The 17,528-nt window shown below is 44.6% G+C and overlaps 1 protein-coding gene across 11 annotated transcripts in view; it reads left to right on the top strand.

The window, feature by feature from the left end:
• MICAL3 (microtubule associated monooxygenase, calponin and LIM domain containing 3) overlaps positions 1-17,528 on the top strand; it is a 247,458-nt gene that overhangs the window by 125,834 nt on the left and 104,096 nt on the right. For 8 of the 11 annotated variants that reach the window (XM_077826983.1, XM_077827007.1, XM_077827024.1 and 5 more), the window contains exons 18-20: positions 10,341-10,448; positions 12,826-12,933; positions 13,776-13,962. In XM_077826983.1, coding sequence (XP_077683109.1) covers positions 10,341-10,448; positions 12,826-12,933; positions 13,776-13,962 — 403 coding nt within the window. Of the gene's footprint in view, positions 1-7,199; positions 7,314-10,340; positions 10,449-12,825; positions 12,934-13,775; positions 13,963-17,528 lie in introns of all 11 variants that reach the window. The other 3 variants (XM_077827076.1, XM_077827015.1, XM_077827033.1) reach the window with 3 other exon arrangements.

Below are 17,528 nucleotides of genomic sequence, written 5' to 3' on the forward strand. Positions count from 1 at the left end.
GAGCAGGTAGCTGACAGATGGTTACACTCGTGCTGGAGCTGCGCTCTGGGGCAATTGCTGGGAACTCCAGCTGAGGTGCTATTTCCTCTGCCACAGGTTCCATACTGAGGTTGAGGCCAAGTTTCCAGCAGCTGGTGCTAGAGTTGCTATTTGGAATAATGCTTCTGCTGATGGGCTTGTTCGAGGAGACTGTGCTTCCTAGAACGCGCTGCTCATGGATCTAGAAGAGGCAGAATTTTTCGTGTGGCACTCTTGCAGAGGGGCTCACACATGGCATCTCTTTGTGCTTGACTTTGCCTGAGATACACTGGATGGCAGATGCGCCTTTCTGTGCAGAGGGGACAAATCTGAGGGCAAAGTAGGATTCTTGTAACTGAGGGAAAATGGGTGATCTAGTGCCCTTACCAATTGGCAGAGTAAACTGAAGAATCTTCCAGAATAGTGAACCAATCCCCATCTCACTGACTGGCAGGTCTGGTCCTGCATCCTGAAGTTACAAGACAGAGGAAAACCTACTGCAGGAACAGTGGGAGTGGATGCAAGAGAGAAAACCAGGCAATAGGAGATGGTCTGAATCGTTGATAGAAAAGCTGCATCTTCCCCGGACTATGACCTACTGATGTCTTTCAGGGGGACCACATTAGCAGTACTCATACTGCAGTGTAAGGCCAGAATTCTGCTCTGCTCTGTGGTTGACAGAGCTTGTTGGCCAGCAGTGTCAACCAGGTTGAGATGCATGATGTTTCTTTGTTAGAAAAAAGACAGGACCCTGAGGAAGAGGGGAGTTCTGGCCAAGGCTGTTCTGAAGCAAATTTTATTTTTCTTTGTTACTGTGTCTTGATAGTTATAAAGGATGAACTCCATACACGGTCGGACCCTCCTCCCTACCCCTCCCTGTGGCATTTGTGACACGTTAATTACTAGTAGCAGAGCTGGTGGTGTTGCCATATGACTTGATTTAGTGTATCTAACACTTACATTTCTATTGAAATCTGATGCCTGTGACTCTTTCCCTTTCCAAGCCATCTTTGCCTTTGTATACTCAGAAACGCATCCCGCGGGAGGACTGGACGCATTCCTATTCCACTTTATGGATTCTGTCTGGTGCCATTGTGTGATTATTTTGCTACTTAGCAAGGGACACATACACAACCTTTCCCTCCAGATGTGAAAATTCACAAGTTAGATGTTACTGATACTTCTTTGGGCAGGGCCCCTATTTCGGATGTACTTGGGAAGGTAGCCACAAGGAAGGTGGGAAACTAGGAGATCTAAAAAGGGGTATATAGGGAGAACATATAAAACAAGAATGTGCTCTGTCACATAAAACCAAGGTGAAAAACGGTATTTCTTAAAAAAATTAGTATGAAATGAAGCGCACCAGAGAAATGAAGGAAAGAGACATGCATTTATGTCATGTTCAGATTAGCCAATTTACTTCTACATCTTAATTCCTGCATTTCACTGTATTGTTTTCTGTTCGGCACCCCAGAGCTTTATTAATTTATGTGAGGCCGGGGCGGGGGGAGTTGAAGATGAGAGCAGAATGTTGTTACTGGTAGGACTTGAATCGTGTTGCTGCTGAACATTGGGCATATGTAATTAGGCGAACAGGATGGATATTGTTAAGCATTCCATGGCAGTCTGGAGAAAAGGAGATGATCTGTGCTTTATAGAGCACAGTCATACACTTCTTTGCAGCCTCACCACTAGGTGGTGGTGAGGCTGTAAAGCAAAGATATTGATTATTGACAGTGAATAGCATGTTTAGTGGCTGCCCTTAGAAGGATCTGCCAGACTGACCTTTGATAACTACAGGTCTTGAATCTCAGTGGAAGGCTTAAAGCTGTCTGCTCCAGAACAAATAGTGGCTCTAGGTCAGGGGTGGGCAAACTACGGCCCGTGGGCCGGATCTGGCCTGGCAGCTGTTTTTAATCTGGCCCTCGAGCTCATGCTGGGAAGCGGAGTCTTGGGCTTGCCCCACTCTGGTGCTCCAGCTGGGGAGCAGGGTCGGAGGCCACTCTGGATGGCTCCTGGAAGCAGCAGCATGTCCCCCCTCTGGCTCCTACATGTTGGGGCAACCAGGGGGCTCCGCTCTGCACACTGCCCCTGCTCCAAGCGCCACCCCCGCAGCTCCCATTGGCCGGGAACAGCAGAGACGTCTGACCTCACCTCTGCATAAGAGCCAGGGTGGGAAATGATATGTCACTGCTTCCGGGAGCCACTTGAGATAAGCGCTGCCCGGAGCCTGCACCCCTGAGCCACCCCACAGCACCCCTACCCCAGCCCTGCTCCCCTCCCACCCTCTGAACCCCTTGGTCCCAGCCCAGAACACCCTCCTATACCCCATGCCCCCAGCTGGAGCCTGTACCCCACTCCCCCAGCCCAGAGCCCCCTCCCACAACCTAAACTCCTCATTTCTGGCCCCACCCCAAAGTCTGCACCCCCAGCCAGAGCCCTCACCCCCACCCCAATTTCATGAGCATTCATGGCCCGCCATACAATTTCTATACCCAGATGTGGCCCTTGGGCCAAAAAGTTTGCTCACCCCTGTGCTAGGTTATTTGAAAGAGGTGGGATTGGGGGTCAGGGTCCCGCAGAAGATGCACTTCTGAGACTGCGCCCTGCCTTGCCAAAGACAATTGTAATGTTCCCTTTAGTTTTATTATTATTATTTTATTTATTTATTTATTATTGCTCTTTCTTTTCCTACCCTGTTTTAAATAAAGCTGAGAAATAAGGAGCGTTCAAGAACCTGCCCTAAAAAAGTGATCACGCTCTCTCCTTCCTCTTCTCCACCTTCCTCTCCAGGGTATCCCAGCCAGCAGGTGATTCACTCTGCATGCTCTCTCCTGCTCTCTCCTCTTCCTTCCTGCTTGCACAGGTTGCTAAATCAATGACTAAATGTCTCCGCTGTTTATAAATTTTCTTTACCCACATGGGTGGGCTTTCTTGGACCTCCTAGGTTAATAGCACAACTAGACACTGAATACAGCATATCAAAAATCTATCCTAATACTAATTTTTTGGCACAGTAGAGATTGGGCATTTTAGTTTAGGCTTGTTTTTTGTATAGCAGTCATTTCCAATTTTGCGTTGCAGAGGAGAGTTTCAAAATGCAAAATGTTAGGGCCAGATTCTGCCTTTAAATGCATATCCACAACTCCCATTGCAGTCATGAGATATGTATGTTCATGTCTAAGGGAAGAATCTGACCTATTATTACCCCATTCCTAGGCAGTTTCTCCAAAAGAGAGGCTTGTCTGGCTGGAGCAGGATGGGGAATGAAGTTGGGTAGTCATCTGCCTGTATTTGAGGCTGCCACTTTCCTGCCCTTCTAGTAGTCCTCTCTCCATCCCCATTCCTCATTTAAACCTCATTTCCTTCCTGGATCTTGGGAGCCTTTTTCTGGGGCTCTTGTATGAGGTACTTTTATGATTGTTAACGTGGCAGGCATTTGTGCCGCTTACTCCTCTCCTGCTCCTTCCAGCAGCTTGAGTTCAATGTGTCTGAATACACATTTGTAGTACAGATAGAGCAGTTACACTTACACTGGGTACAGGTTATAAAAGCTGCACCTCGAAGAACAGACACATGGATTTGTTGGCCTTCTGGTTAAATATATCTAAAAATGTTGAGACACATTTTGTCCTTTGTCAGCTCATATATGGATAGTACTTCTTTGAGTTGTATTTTTTTTTTTTAAGTCTCCTCCCTTCCCTAATGTGAGGAGCATATGGATTCAACTCTGTGATTCCCTAACAATTTGATGGGAATCATAAAGCTAAATTCTGAAAAATTTGTTTCCGAGGGTCAGCTTAATTCCCTTGTACACCTGAAAATTGAGAGAAGCCTTGCGTTTTGTGTGCTGCAGCAATTAGACGTAGCAGAATGAGCAAAGGGCAGATATTTGAGCCTGAACTGTGACTTTTCATGACCACTATGATCTGTAAATCAGATCCTTAGCATAATAGTGACATGTAGCACTTGCAGAGCACTCTGATTCTCAAAGCACTTTAAAGGCATTATCTGATCATCTCTGTGAGATAGGCAAGTATTACCTCCATCTTACAGATGGGAAAACCGAGACAGAGAGGTGGTGACTTGCTTAGTCCATGGACAGTCTTTTTCTAAGTAGGGAAATTGACTCCAAGTGCTATGCTTAGTTCGTACCTTTCTGAATAAAACACTGAGTCTTTCAGTCTTAAGTCTTCTCTACTCATCACCTCCTCCAAATGTCTGGTCCCTCCTGTGTGGCTTGCTCATTTAAGCCTTGACAGCTGGCTACTGCTGGAACCAGCTAAGGATTTACCACCTTCTCCCTTCCATTCTCTAGGAGCCATTTTTTAAATACATCTCTTTGCTCAAGCAAAATTGGAAAACTCTCTCTGCTTCCTCCCTTTGGTCTGAATGCGGTTTACCCCCTTGTTATAGGATAACGCAGATATGAATACCCAATTTGGAGATTCGGTTTTGAGGGCAATAGCTTTCACTCAAAATATCCTCTCTTCCTGAGGTTGTCTTGGCCCCTGCAATGCTTTGTTTCACTATAGCCTGCATCCTTCTTAACCTGCTACCTTTTGAAAACTCTCTCTATGCTTCTAACACATTAATTCTGCTACCTCTCCTTTTAAACTTTCCGTCTGATCTAATATCACTGTGTGTGTGAGATGTACTGAGTGTTCTTATTATCTTCCCCATGGTAATGCCAGTTCTTTGGGTAGTAATGTATACTTGTTAATTGACCTAATATCCTAATATAGACCTGTGTGTACTGATTCACCCACCACACTTCTTCTCTAAAGATCTAAGTGGTTGATGGGACAGTTTTAAAAATTCTAGTACTTAACACCACAGTGTCCCTGCATGATGGTCTCTTTTCTGCCTGCATTGTAGGATAAATCAAATGGAACATGTCCAGAGTGAGAACTTGGATTGTGGTTGTTTTAAAGCTCATCCTTTATTGCCCACAGACAAACAGGGAGCCTGGTGCTGACCCCCCTGGGGAGCAGAGTCCCAGACAGGAAAGGGTAAAAGCATGAGCAAATGGCATGGATGGTGATGACACACATGCAGTGGTGGGGTGTGTGCAATATTCAAGGGCAGTGTTGTGTGGGGAGGGGGAAGCACAGTTATCTCTGGAATGCTGTTAACACACTGGAGCTGCTGAAAATGTTAGGAATGATTATTTTTGTAGGGTGTTTGCATAAATACTTGCTTAACAAGCATTCACCGACGCTGACTGTTTGCTCTTTGCTTTTATTTTGCTGTAGATCAGCTCTAGCTCCCCCCATTCCTCTCTCTCTCTCTCTCTCTCTCTCTCTCTCTCACGTCTCTTTTTAATAAAGTGTGCTGTGGCTGTCACAGAATAGGAAGGGTTACGTTTTGGGTCCACTCACCAGCACTGGTTGCATTGTTTCCATGGCTGCTTTCTGATTCATTAAACAGCTGGCATTCCAACCTGCCTTCTGAATGCCAGGTTGCAAGGGGGGGGGTTTACTGCAGAGAATAGGAAGCCTTCTTCCTAATGAAATGTTCTGCTGTCAATGGGAAGGGTGAAAGGAGATTTAAAGTACGTGAGGAAGGGGGACTACACAGTTGAAAGATCTGGGTTCAGATTAACCAATTAACTGCCTCTTGAAGTTGATAAGTTAAATAATAACTGGGAGTCAGCAGCAAACTGCCATGACTTCCAAAGTATGTCCCTTTCAGCAGTCTCATGCACCTGTTAGGTGGGTGGCATGTTTTTGGACTGCCAGCAGAAGCTTAACAAGCTTGTCTGCAGCAACACAGGAACCCCCAGTTTTGTAACAAGCTCTAGTTTTACTTCTGATAAAATGGTATAGTAAGAGGGAGTGAATTGGGCTGACAAGCAACTTAAAATAGAAAAGGAGTGAGACTGGTTTCTGTGTTTAAATGGGAAAAGAGCACGATCGGTAACTGGCTGTGAGCACAGTTGTGTGCTCTCTTATCATAGTTGTAGGCAGTGTAGTTGTAGCTATGTGGGTCCCAGGATATTAGAGAGACAAGGTGGATGAGGTAATGTCTTTTATTGGTCTCAAAAGCTTGTCTCTCTCACCAACAGAAGTTGGTCTAATAAAATATATTACCTCACCCACCTTGTCTGCCTGTTTTCATAGCGCGTTTCATCTGGCAGACAGCATAGTCATCTGTTTGGGATTTTCTCAACAGCCTGAGCCTACTGTAGGTAGCATACAGATGTTTATACTTCCCGTTCAGTTCATTCCCCCAAGCAAAGTAACTTACTGGGAACTGCATGATACTCTGGGTTACTGCCCTATCCACCTAGATAGAAGTACATACACGTGGATGTGTTGGCCATCCCTAGTGGGCATTTTTCAGTATCACAAGAGCTCACTGTATAACCAATTAGCAAGATCAGTTCAAGCAGTGCCAAGGACTAGAATAGCCAGGGGGGTAGCATGTGAGAGTTGCGGCCTGTGGCCAGAGCTATGTTGGAGGATGGGGTTAGTGTAGTGGAGGTGCTGGGGCAAGAGTGGGAAGCTTGCATAATGCTTTGCATTATACCTGACTCTAGCCAGTGCTGCTGAGTCCCTTTGTTTTCATAAGCCCTACATTCACCTAACTTTCTATATCCCAGTATTTTAAAGGCGCCTAGGAAGGCATTGCTGGGAGTTTAGCTCATCCTCTCCCAGAACTGAACTGCGCTACCCCAAAATGAGTGCTTCTGTGCACAAAGTGTGAGGAGTACAAACAGTTGTGTCTAGGTCTGGAAATCTGAGTAAAGAAAATCCTTTAAACAAAAGAACTGGGGTGAGGTAAGTGCCAATGACGGAGCTGCTACGGGACCATAGCCAGGCCTGTTGGTTCGTGGTGAACTTACCTTGGATGGGAATGCCAGACAGAAGCTGTGCGCTGGCTTGGTTTTGTCTGCAGACAGTGAGTTGTGAATGACTGTCTAATTCAGCTGTTCCTCCCTAGCCTTGAGAGGCTGAATCCAGAGCTTTGCTAGTGCAGAATTGCAGTGCGTATTGGGTCTCAATTGGAAGAGAGGAAGGAGTCTTCATCTGGGACACCTTCTTGCTTTGCTCTTCTGTATGTGGGCTTTCATGTCTTTTGCCTGGCATTGGCCTTGTTGTGAGCTTTGCTTCTGTTCCTTTTTGGGGTTGTTTTTCTCCTCTCTTTGTTTATTTCCTCCCCTGTTCCTTATCCCACAGAGATCTCCTCGGTTTTTTTCTGGTGACCAAGTGCCTGAGCAAGCACTGAATGTTGAGCAGAGGGCATGCCAACTGGCTGCCCTCCTGGAGCCAAGGCTGACAATCAGGCATCAGGTGACTACTGCCCGCTCTGGCAGTCTGTATCTGTTTGTAAGAGAATGGGGTAAGGGGTGACGGCTGGGGTCAGCGGGATAGAAGTGTGCACTGACTGTTACTTTACACCACCACATTAAAGACACCATAATCAGTTCTTGTTTTGAACAGTTTTTTACTCCACTTCTTTCCCTGCCAATTCTTCTCTCTTCTTACTTATTGAAGGTGCATAGCATGTGCAGTTTCATAAAGTAAAATACAATTGACAAGGATGATCAATGCCCAAGCTTCAGGGCACGTGCTGGTCACTAGCTCGGCTCAAGTCATGCAATGGCCCTCTGCTAGTACAGAGAGAATTGCTGGGACGCGCCATCCAGTTGCTTTTGGGGATGGGAACATTCATATTTCCTTTTTCAGGCACTAATCCATGGCCCTTCAGGGAGCCAGTTTTGTATCCATGCTTCTAGTAGTACTGTTTCTAGCAGTAAAAATGGCAGCTTGTGCAGTTTCTTTCTGCTTCTACCACAAACTTTTAAAGTTATTTTTCTCCTCTCACCCACCTGTCTTCTGACCTGTGGGATCCTGCCACTTTAGACAGTAGCTTCTCTGGTCTCCAGCCTCCCCCCATACACACCACCATCCCAACAACAGCGCATACGCAGTCACACCTGGGAGGTCTTCACCAATACTTTTTGGCAGTTAGGAAGCTTTTTGGGGGCAAATGCCATCTGCTTCTGCAGAATCTAGGCTTTCTTTTTTAATCCGTTTTCTAGCACCTATGGATGTGAACTGACTTCCCAAACATGAGCTGAGTATAAGATGATCCAGTGGTGTCTTCTTAGGCCTATAAACAGCTCCAGGGCTTCTGCTGCTGGTCACATCTTTCCCAAGCTGCCTCAGAGTGAAATTTGCAAGAATCGGGTGAATTTCAGACTGCTGCTCCTTGGGGAAGCTGTCAGCAGCAGCAGAAGCAACCATTGCAGAGGAAGATTCAAACTGTGGCTGGGACAGTTGGAAATCTTGTAGCAGCCATGGAAAACTGGGGGAGAGGGCACATTCAGATTTATTAGCACCTACTAGCTGAAGGTTGATATAGCAGAAGATGCCAAGCACGATCTGAGAACAGCATCCTCACCGGGATTTCAGCAGCTGAAGTTGAATGGTGTGTAGGCGAAAACACACCTATCGTATCTTTTGTATTGGTTTTTGACTAGCAGGTTTAACCCGCTGGCTGTTAGGTGTCTGATATTGTGTTCAAGCTCACTAGGTGGGTGGAAGAGATGAATGGGGTTCGTCCCATGTTCCTCTTTCCTATTAATACTGTGTTATTTTTTTATTATTATTTTTTGTGTGTGAGAGGATGTAGAAGAAAGGAGGAGGAGGAAGCACAGAGCATAATGTAGGGAATAAGGGATAAGGTGGAGAGGAGAAGAGGAAACAGACATTGAACCTGTGCACCATGACGTAGTATATTAAGAAAAGAAAAGGGGAAGATGGGAGAGAAGGTATAAGAAAAACAAGAGATTTAATAAATTACACCATTTAACGAGTTTTAAATACAGATTTGATGACTAAATTAAATTCGGGACAGTGTGTCCAAGTAAAAGGGACACCACTGGTTAAATGTTTTACATTGCAGGAGTTGGGGAAGCACAGCTATTTTTTCACTCTGCGGCGTTGTCCTTAGGCTAATGTGTGTCAGATACATGCAGAGTTTGAAAATGTAAGGGCTAAAAACAGCTGGTTTTGTGGGTCACATAAAAAGAGCTCTGATTTTATTTATTTATATATATATATATTTTCCTTTTTCACAGTGGTGGATTTTTTTTTAAAATGTTCAGCTATTTGGAATTTGCAGAACATTTTCTCACCATATGATGATACAGAAGCTCACAATTTGTACTAAAATTACTCGACCTCAGTGCTTTTAATTATTGTGTTGTGCATATTTACTTGAGGTGCTTCTTAGCAGCTGGTGCTAATGAACCAGGGAAAGCTGGGTGGGTTGAGAGACGTATGCTGAGATAGTGATTTCTGAGTTGTGCTATGGAGAAGCCGTTTCAGAGGTATATGGATTCTCAGACTGGGAATTCTGCCTGGGCCATATGGTAAGCAAGGGCAGAAAAGGAACTAGTGCTCATACTTCACACTGGTTCGTTTGTTTAGGCTATGTTTGGCTCTCAGGGACAGGAATAGCTTCAGCCAGTAACAAGTGAAGTGAAGTGGGGAGATGCCCCTCTTGGGAGAGTGGGAGAATGTTGGGATGGGGGGTTGATCACTGTGCATGGGTTAGGGAAAGATTACACATGGTTTTCTGCCCTGCACTGTGCCCAGTCTCCTGGTTGGAGGACAGAGAATGTTGTCACAGCTCATTACCTTCTATTTCAGAGCATTTATCTTCTTGTTTGTTGCCATTTAATATAACATGCATATGGAGGATGAGCAAAGTGATCTGAAATTAAAGCACCGGCTTAGTGGATTATAGGATGAAATTCGCTCCTAATTCTTTAGTGTAGACACTTCCACCATAGCAGTGAGGATGCTGAAGGCTGGAGATATGAGGTGGTTTCCTTCTCTCCCTACCCCCAAGAAGGCAAGCTTCTTGGGCCTTTGTAGTTAAAGACTGGGAAGGGGGTCTCCCCTTCCGCTGAAATACAAACTACATTGCAAAGCTGTCTGTCTCATACTCCTGCCTAAGGCTGTAACACAGATTGCATTTGGACAGAGTAGGAGGAGCACCAGAGATGAGCTTGGGATCTGCACGAATGGTTTATCCGGCCTCATTGCAGGAGACAGTAATGCACAGGATGTGGAGCTTCTGTGCGGGTGGACAATTGCTTCCAAAGTAACATTGAGGGAGGAGAGGAAATGAATTTAAAGGGCAATGAAGGGCATTTGGTGCACAAATTCTCTTCAGTTGAGGAAAGGGAGGACATAAGGCAGATGGTCACCTGCCTGACTCTACTTAAAGGTTCCTTTGTGATCTTTTTGTTTTGTCTTTTTGTCCACATCCCTTCTTGATTTTTCTCAATGTATTTTATATTTTAGCCAGAGACTGAACCGTCTCGTCGATTCTTTGTTGACCAGTGGGAACGCTCCCTTTGCCTCCGTACTTCCAACCGCCCTTCTTCACCCTCATCTGACTCCCTTCGACAGGTAGCATGGCCTGGGCCTTGCAAGCTGAACTCAACTGTACCCACTGCCCCACCCATTTTCCACCATGAGGATGTGCCACAAAAGAGATCTAGGCTTGTGACGCTTCATTGCCTTGATGTGGCTGAATGCAGTGCGCACACACACGTGCACATGGGAAAAGCCAGAGGCAGCCTGTGGCATATCTTGGTTATTCCAAGCCATACAGCCATTTGGAACAAAACATGCTTAAAGTTAAATGACAAAAGTCTGGTGAGTCTGATTTGAGGTCTTAAGTAGCCTCAAATCAGCTTTTTCCAGCACTGGAATTCTTCTGGCTGTGGAATAATCTACAGGGGCATAAAAGCTTTTTTCATGTTTGTTGCTTCCCTTTGAGGGCTTGAGCCAAACTACAGCATGGTTTTGTGTGTGTATATATATTTATGGGGAGAGAGCAGGAATAATGGAGGAAAATCACTTCTGGCTTGCTGAAAAAGCTAGTGGAAATTAAAATGGCTAGCATTCGTAGTACAAGGAACAGGAATTTGGTTGGTCTCCTAGTGTATAGAGGACATACATCCACATCACAAAATGCCATATGGTTTGAAAGTCGCTGCCCAAGAGAAGCTGGTAAGTGAAATAGCATAGGTTGTTGCAGCTAAAGATTGTCATTGTACCTGGGGTGGTTGACAGCACCCACTGCATGCTAAGCAACTCACAGTACAAACAGAAAGAAAACTCCACTCCCAAATTGTTTACAATCAAGGCTGGTTGAAAATTTCCCATTAAAACTTTTTGGTGGAAAATTGAGGTTTCAACTAAATGGAATTTTTCACAAAAAATGCCTGCTTTCCATGGCGCAAAAATTACAACCTGCAACATGTTGATGGGATTTTGACAGAGAAAAGGAAATTTGTCTACCAACAATTTTCAGGTGTTGGGATTTTTGACAAAAAGTCAATTCCCCATTTTGTGGGGGAAGGGAGGACACCTTCCAGCCAGCTCCACTGACAGTCTAATATTAGGCAACCTGTGATGCATGAGGGTAACCAACAGTAGGAGGGGGAGGGAAGAAGGACATGAGTAACAATGTTCAGATCATACGCTCAGTTTAGGCTTGTGCATTACCTGAGCTCTGTGTATATTGGGTGGAGTAGAGGCAAGAGTGGAATAGCAGGCAGTGCTACAGGGCAGTACATCTCTTACTTATAGTAATGAACACTCATAATGCAGTGACATATAGATTATGGAGTTATTACTTACTTATCTAATAGATATAAATGATAAATAAATTTTAGTACTCCTTTTCTTTTTACACTTACTGATGAGACTCCTGCAATGCCCTTTGTTTGTAAGTCAGAGAAACATTTAAAAAAAAACACTCCCTGATCTGAATAAGTGACAGTGCCTGGCCTGCTGCTGTATTGAGACACATATGTGGTGCTTGTGATAGGATTGCCTTTCCACAGAAGTTTTTATTTCCTTAACCACTTAATTACTGCCAAATGTCCTGAATGTTTCTTGTATAACTCTACTGGTCTTCCAAGCTCAGCTAGAAAACAAACTGTAAAACTCCCCTTTTGGGACTCGCTCCCTGAGTCAAGAACCAAACTGCCTGGATTCCTAACGACCCAAATTAAAAGGTTTGTTGCAATTTAGTTTGATCCAGATGCTCAGAGTTACAGAGCCAGGCAAAATACCCTTGACAGAACAGCCTATGGGCAAAGCTGGTGTGCACAGCTGAGCACACTTGGTGCCAAGTATATACAGATACAAATGTAATGTGTTTGATCAGAGTCCCCCTCACACTTTCCAGATAAACTCCAGAACTTGTTTGTGTACTGTGAACAGGCACTCTGGCAGCAGTGGAGGAATTAAAGATTTTTAGGAATCGCTGCAACTCACTTTGAGCTTGAGGGTTTCTTCGCCCTGGAAACAACTTGCTCCCTTTTGCTAAGCACTTTTGTGAACAGTTCTTCGAATTTAAACTTTATGAAATGCCTCTTCTCTACCCTTTTCCCATTGTCCCTCTTACCTGGAAGCTAAAATTTGTCCTAGCTTTGTTTCCTCCCAGAGGAAAGCAAATGTTCAGGTCCTTCATATGCAAAACATCCTTAGAGCAAAGAAAGAAAGAACATACTTCTAATTTCGTAGCGTGACCAATTTCAAACTTCCCTCTTTTTTTTAGGTACTATTACAGTTAGTGCTGGGCTGTGCTGGTGATCACTGATGATACTGATTCTGCTGTTACTACACAATCACTCTGTGTTCTCCACTGTCTTGGCATGGTTTGACCTCTCTGCACCTTTTCATCACTTACTCTTTTATCATTTTTGTCATCTTTTTAATTTGATTTTTTCTTTCCTCGCTTCCCTGCTGTTTTGTCCCCCCCATCTGGTAGAAGTATATAAAGATGTACACAGGCGGAGTGAGCTCATTGGCTGAGCAGATAGCCAATCAGCTTCAAAGGAAAGAACAGCCCAAAACCCTTCTAGACAAGAAGGAACTGGTAAGAGAATGATGTACAGAAGATGATACGTGTGTTTGATTAGAAGTTCTGTAGATCTGTACTGATTTGAGTCTTTAGTTGTCTTGAAAGGCGCTGGTAATACGTTGTAATAACTTTATAGTTGGACTTTATTTTCTTCCCCAGCCATCACCCCGTTGTCCTTGCAAAGTCTGTCTTAATCTACTGCCAACATCCTTGGACCAGAGATACTAAGTTGAGAGACTGAGAAGTCCTGACCCTCAAATGCATAGAGCTGTGTTTGATCCAATCAGGCTACTTCTGGATTGCAGTGTCCCTGGAGAAAACTTCTTTCTTCACAAGTCTCAGGGAGACTGAAATGTAGGGTTAAGAGGTTGCTCAAGGGAATACTGATGTTTCTGGCAGTTAGTGTGTTGAGCCGCAGTTTGAAAATCTTGGTTTCAAGACTAGCCTCAGTCTCTGGCAAGTGAATACAGGCAGGGTTAGGAGCATTCCAGAAGTAACCCTCCCAGCTGACTTAGGGAGGATGTCTATTTTATGCCTCCTTCAGTCAACTGTTTCCAGGGCAGCATTAATAGCCTCTTGTGAGACCGTTAGCTCCCCTATCCAAGGAGTGGAAGCTGTAATTTACTCCTAATTTATATAGGTGTAGGAAGTGAAACCCACAGGGCCTTTCTCCCTGGACTTGAAGGTTAGTTATTGTCTCTAGGTGGCAGTTGTCTGCTTGGTGCCCTGGGTAGGGCTGAGTGGAGTCACAGAATGGCCCCTTCCAGATGCTCAGTATCCACAGATAGAAAAGGTGACCCTGCAAGGGAGGTGAGATTGTATACAGATAACACTGGTCCTGCCTTATTTCTGTCCAGGGCTCACTCAAAAAGGAGTTTCCCCAGAATTTGGGAGGCAGTGATGTCTGTTACTTCTGCCGCAAGCGGGTCTACGTGATGGAAAGGCTGAGTGCTGAAGGCAAGTTCTTCCACCGCAGCTGCTTCAAGTGCGAATACTGCGCCACCACCCTGCGCTTATCATGTTACGCCTACGACATTGAAGATGGTAAGAGAAATTACCGGTTGTCTTCCTCCTACACCAAAAACACTCTCTCACTGTACCTGCAGTGTTGCCTCAAGATCTCACCCCTGGCTTCACTTTACAAATCTTGGTGGGTGAGGAGCAGGAATAATATCTCTTCCAAAAATAACCACCTCTCATTTAAACTGGTAAGACTATATGGGACTGCATCCTTATGGCCAGCTCTTGAAAGCAACAAAAGAGCTGACCTATTAGCAAAATATGTAATTAATCATTTAAAAAATAACTCCTGGAATGGAGGGGGGCCCCAGTGATGCATTTTCCCTTTAAAAAGGTGTGTAAGGATGATCCTGAATAGTATAGATCCTTGAGCCTTACTTCAGTTCTAGCAAAGTAGGAGTCTTCTTAAGCCAGAGCTTTAAAACACTTAGGCAAGTAAAACATGATAGGGATAGACGCAAACTGCTTTCTGCCAGGGGAATCAGAACTGAACTAGTAAAAATTCTTCCAAAGTTAATAAAATAGGAGATTTATAACCAATGGATATAATATTAGCTTTTCATAGGCTGGCTGAGGATGTCCTTTTTATAGATGAAACTAGCTGAGTGTGGAAACAAAGAGTTGGAATAAATGACCAATTAGCTGTATAGAGTGAGATTTTTTTAAAAGTGGTGACCGAGGGAACAGTACTGGCTCTGGTGTTTTGCATGTGATGGTCCTGTAAGAGAGGTGGCAAAACTTACTGATGAGTTAGTTTAGGTGAGTCAGAGTACTGTGGATTATAAGAAGCACCAGAAGGGGGGAAAAGGCATAAAAAATACTCAGAGGTGGGTGAGTGACAGCAATATAGGATTCTATGCAAAGTGTGATGCCATGTTAGGCTTATTGAAGAAGACAAAATAACAGTAGTGAATGGCAACAGAAGACCAGTCAGGCACTCAATCAGTCCCTTTCATACAAGAGCAAAACAAAAATGGTAAAATGAGACAACATATAATAAAGCTATGGAATACACTGCTGCAGCATGTTAGGAGATGAGTATCTTAGTAAATTTCAGAAACTGATTAGACACGCAGAGTATGACCGAGAATAGTATCCATAAATTCACTGGCTAGGATAACAACCACAAGGATAGCAAACTCAAGTGTCACAGTCAATATATAAGTGAAATCACATGTATATTGTTGATAGATCCTATAGCAACCAACAATATCAAACTCCCTCAACTACTAGGGGATGAGGGTGAAGGGGAAATCTCAGAACCATCACCAAACCAGCCTCCCAGGAAGACATAGACGGGCCTTTACAATGTGTCCTCAAGGACAACAGACTTGGGCTGTCAGACCCAAGGGACCAGTGGTAGCTTTGAAGGCCACATATAAGAGAAACAACAGCAGCCTTCTTAGTACTCAAAGATTTGGGGGGTGTGAGGGAGGACCATTCTTGGTTGCTGCTGGTAGCCTGGACATTCAGAAGCAGCTGATCATCCAATAGAATCCTCTGCTTGTAAGTCTGAGTAACAATAAACTAGGATCCTTCCTCAGTTGCAAGGGCAGAAATAGTTTCTATTGTCTGCTCGAGTTGTTCCCCCTGCCAGCAATCATTTACTCAGTCTTCTGCCAGCAATCATCCAAGCACCAGTCTGTGCCAAATGATCACTTCATCCAGGTCTGATGGCTGAGGCTTCACCATACTGATAGCACTGAAACCCAAACCACATTGCTTCCCTAACAGCTTTTCATGTATATTGAGCAGTAGTGTCCAAATAGAACTCTGTGGTACTCCACAGAATCTTAGAAATGTAGGGCAGGAGGGGACCTCAAAAGATTATCTAGTCTACTCTCTGCCCCAGTATTGAGGCAGGATTAAGTATACCCCTAGACTATCCTGGTCAGGTGTTTGTCTACCCTGTTCTTGAAAACCTCCAACGATGGGGATTCCGGAACCTCCCAAGGTAACCCGTTCCACTACTTACCTTTCTAACTATTAGGCTAGTTTTTCCTAATATGTAACCTAAATCTTCCTTGCTGCAAACTAAGCTGATTTTTCTTGTCCTACCCTTGGTGCACAGTTAGAACTATTGACCACAGTCCTCTGTATAAAAGCCATTGACACATTTGAAGATTGTTATCAGGTTCCCTCCCTTTCTATCCCCCAGCCTTCTCGTCTGGACTAAACATGCCCAGTTTGTCCAACCTTTCCTTTCTGAATCCCAGAGTGCAACCTGGCCAGAACTCAAACTCAGAGAAGAGTTGACAGTGGAAGGGCAGGACTGGGTTAGTAGCGGGGGTTGCATGTTTGGATTGAGGTGTTCTTACTGAGGAGGAGCCGAACTAGTAAAACAGTCGAAGTCACGCTGCAGGGTTGAGGTCCATTAGCAGAGTTGTGTTGGAATAGCAGAGGATTCTGCAATGCATTTCAGGCTTTCTAAACCTCTTGCCATTTTTGTTGCTGTCGTCTGGACTCTCTCCAACTTGTCTATATCTTTCCTAAAGTGTGGTGCCCAAAATTTTACACAATATCCCAGCTGAAGCCTCATCAGTACCAAGTAGAGCAGAACAATTACCTCCTGTGTCTTTCATATGACACTCCTGTCAGTACATCCCAGAATGATATTAGCCTTTTTCACAACAGCATCACACTGTAAAAGAGTCCCTAGGACAGATGAGAAATTATCCAATATTTCACTCTGGATTTTCTCTGAGAGAAGACTAGAGCCATTCATGTCTTAATATTATTCATCTGTCTGGGTTAACAGATGAATCTGCGTTCTGTAGTCAGCAGTATTAAAGGCAGCTATGAGATCTAAAAGAATCCCTATATACCACATCATCTGAATATTTTGTCAAAAGGAGACCAATAAGAATATTGTAATCTTGGTATAGTACTCAGGCCTAAAACCAGAGTACAAGGAGTTAAGAAAGTCTGCAGACTCATGATATTGTCAGTGATGCCTTCCCCATACCCTTCTCAGAAATGTTCCCCATAAAGGGACAGTTAGACATAGGGCAATAGTTGGAGAGATTAGCAGCATAAAGAGCTTCCTGAGCAGGGACCTCTGAAATGTGAGATGTAGTCACCTTGTCTTCCTAAAAGGAGTCTGTATTCTCAAATAATGGCTTCAGTGTCTTCCTGGTAGATTTTACCAGCCAAGAAGACCATGAGTCCGGACTGTAGGTTGCAGCCGTAAGTCCTCCAAGCACCTCCTGAATCCCAGAGAGCAACCTGGCCAGAACTCAAGCAGAGAAAACTTGACAGTGGAGAGGGCAGGACTGGGTTAGTAGCAGGGGCTGCACGTTTGGATTGAGGTGCTCTTACTGAGGAGGAGCCGAACTAGTAAAACAGTCGAAGTCGCACTGCAGGGTTGTGTTGGAATAGCAGAGGACTCTGAAGTGCATTTCAGGGCAGCTGTGCAGTGACAGAGCTGCATGGAAAGCTCACGCAGCACCACCACTCTGACCTGATGCCAGTGTTTGTATTGGAGTAGCACCTCCAGGCCAGGGTACCATTTCAGCAGCACTGTCCCAATGAGCGTAAAAGGTAACTAGGAGGTCTGTACTCAGGTGGACTTCTAGTTGTGGCACTTGACT

This window comes from Eretmochelys imbricata, chromosome 1 (genome assembly GCF_965152235.1).
Source record: "Eretmochelys imbricata isolate rEreImb1 chromosome 1, rEreImb1.hap1, whole genome shotgun sequence".
Lineage (NCBI taxonomy): Eukaryota > Metazoa > Chordata > Testudines > Cheloniidae > Eretmochelys > Eretmochelys imbricata.